The sequence below is a fragment of the Notolepis coatsorum genome (assembly GCF_963971535.1).
Source record: "Notolepis coatsorum genome assembly, chromosome: 7".
NCBI lineage: Eukaryota > Metazoa > Chordata > Actinopteri > Aulopiformes > Paralepididae > Notolepis > Notolepis coatsorum.
In genome coordinates, this window is record NC_140171.1 from 33,992,355 (window position 1) to 34,004,766 (window position 12,412).

Below are 12,412 nucleotides of genomic sequence, written 5' to 3' on the forward strand. Positions count from 1 at the left end.
GGTCAGGGACAACATGATCACACGAAGATCTCTGAAGTTCATTCACATTTGCATCGTTTACTCCCTCCCTAAATCAATTAACACAACTTGCGGCGGCAGGTAGAGGTCTAAGCGCTTGCCTACCAACGCAGAGACCCAGGGTTCAAATCCCGCTGTCAGCGGTACCCCTGTCTTGGTCAGTCGTCCCTAGGAACACAATTGGCAATGTTTGCGGATAGGAAGCCAGTGGGGTAAGGATCCTGGTCGTCGCAATAGTGACTCCTACTGGTCGATCTGCCTGCTCAGCAGGGAGGGGATCTGGGGGAGATAGCGTGAACCTCTGCATGTATTACCCTCTCCCATTGTAAAAGAAGCAGGTGGCGACTCCACATGTACCGGAGGAGGCATGTGGTTGTCTCTACACCTTCCCAGACTGACAGTAGGGCAGCGCAACGACCAGGAGGGAATTGGCGTAACGACTAAATTGGGGGACGGGAGAAAAAGTTTTAAAGAAAAAATTAAATGTGTGTGTTTGTGTGTTTAACCTACACAGAGCTGAATCTCTGTCACTTTGTGATGCCAGCTTCTTCGCATCTGGTTGATCTGAAAACAGAATTGAATGCTGGGTAAGTCTTTCATCACAAGCAAACAAATGGGTACAAAGTGACGTTTGTCTTTAGACGTTCTACCTGCATCTTCCAGTGATCGTTTCTGTGCCGCAAAGGGATAGCTCTCCGGTCCTCCGTTGTTGCTCATGGGCGGAACCTCTCCACCGATCTTTGCTGCAATCTGGAAGGACAGAGGAACACTAGATTTAGCTTTTTGCTTTTGTGCCAGGCAGACACTCAGTCTTGACCCGACTGCTGCTGCTGTGACCCCACTGTCACCCTTCCCCCAAACTGTGAATCACTAAAGACTAGGGGCTAGATCCACAAAGAATGGATTGCACGGTGCTAGTTGCACCCTTACTTACAATTCATTATGAATTGAAAATGGGGGACCGTGATGTAAACAAGACAAAAGTCTCTCTGGTCTGCATCCCCTTAAAAAGGAAAACTCCAACATTTTGGGAAATTAGCTTATTTAACATCTTCCCTGGAGTTAGACAAGAAGATACATACCTTTTTTGTCTCTGTGCGTGCATTTAGCTTTGGGAACAGTAGCTCCGTTAGCGTAGCTTAGCTTCTTCACTGGAAGTGGGGCGGTGCAATAGCCTGACGTTCCCTACAGAGTCCTACAGTCACGAAATACAATCCAAATACAACTGCAAAACGTTCCTGTAAACATGTTGTGACCCGTGTATTTACCACATGGAGAAATAAAAAATAATTGAATTCAACAATTACGTTTTCTAAGCAAATATACTCGGAACTATTTTTTGCCTAACCACTCGTCTCTGGGCGCAGTCAGTGATTTCAACGTGAAGCCGTGTTTGTTGATATTCTCATTCATTCAAAGGATCCGAACCGATTGAAGTTTATGGATACCATGACTTAAAATCCTCTTACCTTGACGATTAAAAGCCTCCCCAATTTAGAAAACAGTAATCCAATGGCTGGTATTGATAATATAATACTAACTACTGCACGGAGCTAACCGGAGCTAACACAGAACCGGATGGTCACTAAAGCAAATATAATGACTTCCTTTCTGGGGGGTTTCAAAATAAAAGAGTGACGTCTATAGCAACGGGAAAACGTTTATGTTGTACATTATCTAACGTTAACACGAACCTAAACTAACTTTAGGTTAGTTGTAACGTTAGTTTAGATTCGTGTTAACGTTAGATAATGTACAAAATAAACGTTTTCCGCTGCTATAGACGTCTCTTTTATTTTGAAACCCCCCAGAAAGGAAGTCATTATATTTGCTTTAGTGACAGTCCGGTTCTGTGTTAGCTCCGGTTAGCTCCGTGCAGTAGTTAGTATTATATTATCAATATCAGCCATTGGATTACTGTTTTCTAAATTGGGGAGGCTATTAATAGTCAAGGTAAGATGATTTTAAGTCATGGTATCCATAAACTTCAATCGGTTCGGATCCTTTGAATGAATGAGAATATCAACAAACACGGCTTCACGTTGAAATCACTGACTGCGCCCAGAGACGAGTGGTTAGGCAAAAAATAGTTCAGAGTATATTTGCTTAGAAAACGTAATTGTCGAATTCAATTATTTTTTATTTCTCCATGTGGTAAATACACAGGTCACAACATGGTTACAGGAACGTTTTGGAGTTGTATTTGGATTGTATTACGTGACTGTAGGACTGTAGGGATTAGGGAACGTCAAGCTATTGCACCGCCCCACTTCCAGTGATGAAGCTAAGCTACGCTAACAGAGCTACTGTTCCCAAAGCTAAATGCACGCACAGAGACAAAAAAGGTATGCATCTTCTTGTCTAACTCAAGGGAAGATGTTAAATAAGCTAATTTCCCAAAATGTTGGAGTTTTCCTTTAACAATTGTGTGTACTGAGCCGTACTGTATTGTACCCATTCTGCAATCTGTTAATAAAATGTTCATTCATTCAATCACCGTGCAGATTGATTGATTGAATGAAAATTGTATTAACAGATTGCAGAATGGGTACAATACAGTACGGCTCAATACACACAATTGTTAAGGGGATGCAGACCAGAGAAAGACTTTCGCCTTGTTTACATCAGGGTCCCCCATTTTCAATTCATAATGAATTCTAAGTAAGGGTGCAACTAGCACCGCGCAATCCATTCTTTGTGGATCTAGCCCTAGGGGTGTAACAATGCATCGCATTCGCAATGCATCGATCCTGAGGTGACGATTCAACTGCATCGATTTGAAAATGTTAGAATCGATTAGAATTAGTTTAGTCGATTTTTTATTGACCTATAGTCGATTCATGCTGAGTGAATCAGTTCCCCCAGCCGCATTTGTGTATTCAATTTTTTTGGGGGAATTAACCGATCGAAAATGTATCGAATCGCATCGTGGTCAAATGAAGAGATTTCATGATGCATTGAATCGTTGCCTGAAGAATCGTAATGGAATCGAGTGGGGTCAAATATGTACACCCCTACTAAAGACACTTTAACTGCTGCTGTGTGACCCATTGTCACCTCCATATTTTATATTGTAAACACTGTGAATCGGAACGTGCAATAACGTCAATGATACTCACTGTGCTTTGTATATATCTTATACCCTTTTTTTAAATATCAATTTTTACTTTTTTTTTTAGCACTCTTGTATTTAAAGTTTAAACATTTAAAAACAAAATGTGTTAAGTATTGTGTGTGGACTAGCAAAGTAAGATTTTCATTGTATGGCAAACTGTCTGTTTAACTGTGCACATGACAATAAACAATCTTGAATCCAGTGCGTTTGTAGCCCCTTTCGTGACTGTGATGCACCGAGTGAATCCACAGTCACTTGCTCCTCAATAGGAAACCAACGTATGTTGACCATGAAGGACTGGTTCTGGCCGAACCGTTTGTTATACAAGTATGACAGAGACATTTCAAAGGTACTCACAGTTGCACGAGGGTTTCGGAGAGAAATACGGGATGGTTTGAAAGCTTGGTGTTGCTAATAAACATTTTAAAATATATTTTATAAACTGATCAACACTGCATTATTTCCGGCGTTGGGTGCATGATGCGCATGCGCTGTGATCACAGCGCAGGTGCACCAGACAGCCAACGCCGGAAATAATTGCGTTTTGAGCAGTGTTGACCAGTTTATAAAAAACATTTAAAATGTTTATTAGCAACGCAGAGCTTTCAAAACATCCCGTATTTTTGTCCGAAACCCTCGTGCAACTGTGAGTACCTTTGAAATGTCTCTGTCATACGATACTTGTATAACGAACGGTTCGGCCAGAACCAGTCCTTCATGGTCAACATACGTTGGTTTCCTATTGAGGAGCAAGTGACTGTGGATTCACTCGGTGCATCACAGTCACGAAAGGGGCTAGTGTGTTTGCAATGCACTGCACACACACCTCTATCAGGACGAGGAAGTCATTACGAATTTCACGTTAAGAGCAGAGGTGCAGGGGAGCTCCAGTAGCTCACCGCGTACCTCGAGCGCTATTTCGGCGCCGGGGACAACCGTGCTCGTCACGGATCTGGGGTTTAGCGAGTTCGATTCCCGGACTGCAGCCGTGCCTTTCCCAGAGTGTCTTCCCCCCCATCTGTACCCCCATTCAACCTGTTTCTGTCTGTCGGTCATTCTTGACCAGAGAAAATGCGATAAACGCAAAAAAGAGCCGGCGGGATGGCCAAAGTTAAAAAAAAAAAAAAAAAGAGCAGAGGTGCAGTGCTCATGCCATGCGGTACCACGCCATTCCACCACTTTTCTGAGCAAAAGCACGCGCACGCACACAAAAATGCGTTCACAACTTTCACTTGACTCAACGTGCCGTGCGCCAAGTACTGGTACTCACCTATCACCTAGTCTTTGCATAACAATAGCATAGCAATAGCATAACAAAGAACGAGAAGCGCAAAACCAAAATACAAGCCCTATACCAATTGGTGGGTGGTTTGCTTGAGCTGTGGAACCTAGTGACAATGGTCCCGACTGGAAGGATGAGACATTTCTTAAGTTGTGCTTCAGAAGGAAACTGTCCTTCTGTAAACTCTAAGTTACATTGTTAACACTTTCACTGCCCAAGCTTAATTCCTTTTTACCTCCTTGAATGCCCAGCACCACTTCAATGTTAACGTTAATATCGCATAATCTATGTTTTAAATTATGGCTATGTGTCTAATCTGCCCGTCGCTTATCAAAGACTCATTTTCCAGTCAACATTGTCGTAGCAGATTGTTTTTTTATCGCTTCATTTCCATTTTCTAGCATTTTGAAAAGCACTCGTTTTCATGGAAAAATGAAGATATTCCATGATAATCGCCCTTTACTGGAATATTCTAGAACGGTGTAATTTGTCTGCCTATTTATGAATAGTTTTCAAATAAACGCTAGATTATCGATAGTATATGTGTACGCATGCCATGCACGCTCTGGCCGCAAGCTGAAAATCGATTCTCCTATTTCCTGACCGCTCACACAGTCAATAAGCCATATCACATAAAAGCTTATATCTCCGTGATTATCCTAAGACTGGTAACATAGATTCCTTACCTGAGATCAGATGGTATCCAAATGGATTATTCCAATTCCTGATCGCCATTCGAAAAAATCGATCCTTTTATTGATTCACCATGTATACTGTAAAAAAACACATAATCCCTGCTGCTCTGAGGCTCACTAGTGGAGCTGATCGACCCCGGCAGTGATGGGCAGTAGCTAGCTACAAGTAGCGACGCTACATAGCTTAACTACATTTTTCAGTAGCGTGATGGTAGCGTCGCTACTTTTGAATCAAGTAGTGATCTCTGTAGCGCAGCTAGTTTTCTAATCAAGTAGTGCCGTAGCGTCAGCAAAACGCTACACGCTACATATCCGGAGAAACAGACACAAAAAAAAGAGTGTCTTCGGTCCTGAGAGTGTCGTGTTCTTCTGTCCTGCAGCTGGATGCTATTGGAGAAAACCCACTATGATTGGTTGGTTGGTTTACATATGAGTATGACGACTCACGATTAGGCCAAAACATTCTGGGTAGGCCAATCAGAGGCAGGATAGGGCGGGACATGCCACTCCAGCTCGGCAAACCAGGAAGTAAAAAAAATCTAAACACAGAGTAGACCATGAATGAATGAACGAACCGTTAGTCCGCGCGAAATAGCAGAAGGATTCGATGTTTCCAGGGCTGATGGCATTGATGAAGATGATGTCAATAACAACAACATATGTGTTTATTGTGTCCGCCAAAAACGAAGCTTCTCTCAACATCCCACACGTCCAGCACTAACTTGAGAACACATATATTCAGGTAAGCTGATGAAAAGCTTTCCCAAACAGCACACAAGTCAGTGCACTTTTTGTCAACAGATTTAACTAACATGTTTCACTGTAGGCAGAAAATGAACAATATTATGGGGGTGGAGAAAAGAAAAAACAAACTACCATAAATAGTACATACACTAAGAGGGAAAATATCACCTAGAGCAGTGGTTCTCAACCTGTGGGTCAGGACCCCCAGGGGGGGTCCCCACATGATTTTGGGGCCATGGAATGTTTTGTGAGTTACATATTTAAATACATTTGGTCATTTAGCTGACGCTTTCATTCAAAGCAACTTACAAATTGTGTACAACAAGTCAGCAGGAGTGAGTGGTACATCTAGCAGCCAAGGATAAGTAGTATTGTTTGTCTAGCAGTGTCGAGCTTGAGTGTTATAGACATATTAGCATAGTTGGTGGTAGTATAGACATGGTAGCATAATAGTAAAATGCAGTAAGACAGTTATTATTAGTTAAAATTCAGATATTGAAGAAGTGTGTTTTTGGTTGATAAAGTGGGCAGGTTTCAGCTAGGAGAGGGTATCAGGCAGCCAGAAGATGCAGAGTTTAGGGATAAATAATACATAGGGCCTAACAAAAATAATGGTTGGTTTCAGGTTGCCGACCGACCCTGCCGATTTAGGTGCGACCCAATATATTTTATGAGTTTAAAAAAAGAATTATATATTAAAAAAAAAAAAATCGTTTTTTTTTTTAGAATAAAGTTTCATAGAAATCTTAGTCAAACATTTAGTATTATGGATATTAAACATGCTGGCAGAGTACATGCATCCATGTTGTTGTGAACATTTTAACCCTTTCACTGCCACACGACAGCCGGTTAACCCTTTCACTGTGACAATACAGAAGGTTAGCCCTTTACTATCACACAACCGACGGCGATGCTCCATCATTAGCATCATTAGCTCCGCATCCGCGGAGCTAATGATGCTAATGATGGAGCATCGCCGTCGGTTGTGTGATAGTAAAGGGCTAACCTTCTGTCGTGTGGCAGTGAAAGGGTTAATTAAATAAAGAAATTCCCTATCCATAGTCGCCGTGGGAAAGAATAAAATAAAAAAAAAATAAAAAAAAATTCCCTACCTACCCATGGCCAAACTGACAACCAACCTGAAACCAACTATTATTTTTGTTAGGCCTAAAGATAGAATAGAAAAGAAAAAGACCATTACTGCATCAAAAGTAATCAACAAACTATACTATAAAAACTGATCAAACCAAATGGTCTCTTTCTTTTCTTTTGTAGAGGCTGCACCCAGCTAAACTTGCCTTCCTGGATTTTGTACATAATACAAGTTCATGTTAAAAGGATGACACAAAAAGCCAGACCGAGGGCTTGTTTCAGTTTTATAATAAACAATCAAACTGAGCATTTATTTTGCCTGTCTATTTGTTTGATGGAAACTTGATCATGAAGTTAAAAAAAAAAAAAAAAAAAGTAGTGCCGATGTAGCTAGCTATTTTTGCCATATTCTTGTAGTGTAGCTTGCTACATTTATCTGGGGATAGCTTCCATTGTAGTTGAGCTATATTTAATCGAGAGTAACTTGTAGTGTAGCTTGCTACATTTTCCAAGTAGCTTGCCCATCACTGGACCCCGGCTGCGTGAGTGAGAAGTAAAATGTGGAGTCAGGGATTTTTTTTCTCATTGATTTTCATTGAGTTCAATCCAAAAGGGTGAATTACCATCTGGGAGACGATAGGGGCGCTTTTTTCACATCTGAGCGCCTGGAGTGGCTGAATTTCCAACGGTAGACTCGGTTGATGAAATATGATTTCAGATCGCTAATAAATTCTCGTTAAAAATTCAACCCGCGGGGGAGAAAACTCGGGTTGGGCAATCAAAGTGTTAATTTTGTTTGTATTTACTTTTCTAGTTTAAGTTAATTCAATTAAAGAAATTGTAACTACAATATTGTATCTACAATTACATTTAAAACATTGTTTGTTTTTCAACCATATCTGTTGACAATATAATTTCTTTATATATTGAAGGCTACATCCTGCTCCCTTTTTCAGCTTCTCTATTTCAAGGCAATATTTACTATAAACTAAAACTAGTCATTTCCTATACAAACATGTTTCCTACTATTTATGCATAATAATCATCTGTTCTGTGCACACGCAAGGGAACATGTATGCGCGATTGCGCGCGCAGCCGTGCGTGCATGTGGCGTCATTTAAAGAGTACAGCCACTTCTGATATTACCACTGCACCCCTGGTTAACACATTAATTGCCAATAACGAGTATACTCGTTATTGGCCGCCATGCGTTGAGTGCCAACAACGAGTAAACTCGTTGTTATGATCGTTATTTTATTTTTTGTTATCCACTTTTTCTCCCCATTTTCTATTTTTTATCCCATCCCAATTTCGTATTATGCAATTCTTCCCTCCCCTGTCTTGAACGTTGCTAGACTATGCCTCCCACTGGTCGGCTGTAGTGAGGACAGAAGCCTTGCATCACGTGTCCCCTCCGGTACACGAGGAGGCAGCCTGTCGCATCTTTTCACCGGAGCAGCTCGAACTCTGTGGCGAGGAGTAACGCGTGGGAGTCTCACGCTGCCCCCGCTACTTCCTGTTTCCGCAGCACCGGTGTCACCAAACCGACCTGTAGGAGTCGCTGTCCACAACGTCCAAACCCCACCCACCGGCTTTCCCACCCTCTAACACTTGCCAATTGTGTTAGTATGAACGACCGGCCAGCCGGTAGCAACGCCGAGAGCTGGGCTCGAACCCAGCGTCTCCTGCGTTAGTGGCGAGCGCCTTGCCCACTGCGCCAATCAGCCGCCCCATGATCGTTATTTCTTTTATTCGCTATTGGCATTCATAATTCATCCAGGAAGCCTCCGGGAGCCAGCTGGACCCTGTTTGATATTGCAACGCCTCAATACCGCCACCTGGTTGATTTCGTGCGAGTTACACTCCACTCTAAACCGGAAGTGGCGCTCGGTGCATCAGGGAAAAAGCTCCGCCAGAGATATGTTGTTACGTGGATCAATATTAGGGGTGGGAATCACCAGTTTCATCACGATACGATACGATATCGATTCTTTGGACAACGATACGATATTTGCCAATATCACAAAGTCTGCCACGATATGATACGATTCGATTCAGGTGCCTGCGATCGATATGAGGCGATATTATGTGCCCATTTAACAGTCCCATTTAGATCAACAAAAAAAAGGCTACGGAAATATCAATTGATGTTTTTATTTTTGAGCTCTTCCAGACATTTAAATGAAAAACAATCTATTGTTTTTAATACAAATAGACTGTTCACTTTTTATATATTGAGCTTTAAACTTAAAAGTAAAATGTTTTGGAACTCACAACACGCAAGCTAAAACTCCTTCCTCTCCCAAACGTCCTACAATTGTTTTATGTTGCATGATGATCATGAATACATTTATTATGTATTCATAGGGCTGGGCGATATGGCCAAAAACGTTATCGCGATAAAATTATAAAATAATTTTTTCATATAACTCGATATCGATAATTATCGTCGATATAATGTCTGTCAAGTTTAATTAAATTCTTATGCCCGGCGCCGATGGACGGGCTATTAATAGACTTGTTTTGCTGCTGCGAATGTCTCGAGTTGATGTCGTCATCAGTCCGCGCACGTTAGCAGTTAGCCAGAGCAAGCGGTGTATCCCATGACAATGTACTAAATATGACCCTAAAATACTCCGTTCCGCCCCAATACATTGCAACGACGTCCACCGCATACCCCACACTACTCTAACCGTGGCCTCAGAATTCACGCCACACACCCACTCGGCACGTAAACTATAAAATAGCGCCATGCAAGCTAATTATCCTAGCCAGCCTTGTTTACAATGTACTAAATATCACCCTAAAATACTCTGTTCCGCCCCAATACATTGCAACGACGTCCACCGTATACCCCAGACTACTATAACCGTGGCCTCAGAATTCACGCCACACACCCACTCGGCACGTAAACTATAAAATAGCGCCGTGCAAGCTAATTATCTAATTATCTCCTTCACTGATTGGTTGTTAGTGCGTGTGCTCATATCCAAGCTTGGAAAATCGATATATCGAAACTTTGCGACCACGTTTCATGTTTATTTCGAGGAAATAATTTATCGCGATAGTTATCGTTATCGTTTTATCGCCCAGCCCTATGTATTCATGTTTAAATATCAACATTATCGGTCCATTCTCAGTAACACACACACACAGAATGCCCCTCCCCCAGTCCCCCACAGAAAGGTAGACTGCCCCCGCCCCTCCTCCTTCCCCTCTCCTGTTCTCTCACGGTTAGCTGCTTAGCTTAGTTAGCTTAAACAGCCAACGTGACTTTCATTTATATATTTAGTTCAAGTTCAAGTTCAAGTTCTTTAATAGTTGTCATACAGAAGTACAGAATACTTTCATACAAAATGCTTCTTACTGTTACGCTCCAGAGACTGTGCTAGACAAGATAGTATCAAATAACATAATAACATAATATAGCATGAATTTAGAAGAAGAAAATGAGGTCACAGTGTTCGGTATAGACATATGTACAATGTTCAGAGTTACCATATAATATACAATACACAATACTATGCAGTGTACTAATGTACAGTACTATCTAGTGCAAAGCAGAAATGGGATGAGGTACAATTTTAGGTACAATTTACAGTAAGGTGTACGAGTTGTAGTGCAATCCTTCATCCATAAATATAAAGTGTGGGGAGTGGGTGCTACAGTGTGTTTGTTTAAAGTGGGTGTGTGCTATAAGTGTGTGGAGTGGGTGCTACAGTGTGTTTGTTTAAAGTGAGTGTGTGCGTGTGGATGTGTGTGCTATGTGCGTTTGGTGGTTGTTGTTGTGTAGTGTTCATTCATTGTTCGTTTAGCAGCCTGATGGCCTGGGGATAGAAGCTTCTTCTGAGTCTTTCTGTGCTCGCCTTGAGACTCCTGTATCGCTTGCCTGACCGCAGCAGTTCAAAGAGGCAGTTGTTCGGGTGACTGGAGTCTTTAATGATTCTCTTAGCCTTGCCCTTGCAACGCTTGTAGTAAATGTTCTGGAGGGTGGGGAGCCCCCCTCCAATTGTGCGTTCGGCTGAACGTGTCACTCTTTGTAGTCTGCTTTGGTCTTGTGCAGTGCTATTCCCAAACCAGGAGGTGATGTTGCCGGTCAAGATGCTCTCTATTGTACATGAGTAGAAGTTCTTAAGGATCTTCTGGCTGACTTGGAACTTCCTTAGGCGCCTGAGGAAGTAGAGGCGTTGTCGTGCCTTCTTCACAACACTGTTAATGTGTGTGGTCCATGTCAAGTCCTCGGATATTTAACGCGACGTGGGCATAAAGGAATGGCGACGATGCAAAGCATGTTAGATGCATTTGACCCGTTGCGGGGGAAAAACTGCACTGATTCATATCGGGTCGCAAAATAGACGCTCTGTAGCGCTGCTCTGCTGTAATATCTGCACGGAGTTTCACAATACTGGGCGCCGGCGGATGACTCGCGGGATTTTCAAAATAAGAGTATTGCAATATGAATCGATCTTTTTACGTTGCATCGATCCTATTTGATTATTGATAATAGATCGATATATCGATCTGGATCGATGTATTGTCCCGTCCCACCCCTGAGTGCATTGGATCGCTTTCGAGACGCAAGAATCTATATGCTTTCGCCGTTTATTGCGTCATACAAACGGAAAATGGATCTAGCAGATAGACGTCAAATAATTGGATTTTTTTTTCTCCAGACGCATCGGCCAGAGGTAAGAGGAATCTAACGTTATTTCCAGCTCAATTGTCCATTTATTTCATTGCAATCTGTCCGATCAACGTATGGTGTCTTACTAAAGAAAGCCGTTAGTGACAATCAAGGAATCATAAACGATCGATAATGTATAATACGCGTACGGGGCCTATAACACGCGTTCTAGGAATGACTGCTATACAGTCTAAAAACACTTATATTCTCGACGGTACTAACACGACAATGTATGAATGGAAAAATATAACGTTCCCACATCCGGAACGATAGATACCAGATGTTGAATGGGCCATAGTAATGTTGATATAGCTATAATATTTAAAAAGTTATAGCCCACCCTGCAAAGAAGGTGAGCCACTCCATAGGGTTACAGCACTGGCAGAGAGTGGTAAAGATGGGCATACTGCATGGCACCCAATGTGTTAAGAGGATCTCAATAACACTCGCCAGTAACCGAATAGCCTGATCCCATTATGCGATTGTAGTTTTAGGCAAAGGGTATAATGACCAGAGGAGCCACATCCTATACTTTAGATCGCATTAGATTAATAGATAACCTCTGGCAATTACAAATACAAAAGTGCAATATGGTTCCTAATACGCTTAATCTTAGGCTCCAGACATTAAAATATGTAGAATATGCTACAGTAGATATGATTTAGATATAATGAGTAGGCTACAGTAGATATGATTTAGTTAGATATAATGAGTAGTGTTGTGAAGGGCCAGATTAAACCGAATATATATATTTATTTATATATATATATTTAATTGTATTT

The 12,412-nt window shown here is 41.7% G+C and overlaps 1 protein-coding gene across 3 annotated transcripts in view; it reads right to left on the reverse strand.

Moving 5' to 3' along the window:
* khsrp (KH-type splicing regulatory protein) overlaps positions 1-12,412 on the reverse strand; it is a 38,803-nt gene that overhangs the window by 23,917 nt on the left and 2,474 nt on the right. For 2 of the 3 annotated variants that reach the window (XM_084318123.1, XM_084318122.1), the window contains exons 2-3: positions 669-768; positions 529-582 (exon numbers count right to left, since the gene is read on the reverse strand). In XM_084318123.1, the coding sequence (XP_084174249.1) occupies positions 529-582; positions 669-768 (154 nt within the window). The remainder of the gene's footprint in view (positions 1-528; positions 583-668; positions 769-12,412) is intronic. The other variant, XM_084318124.1, reaches the window with a different exon arrangement.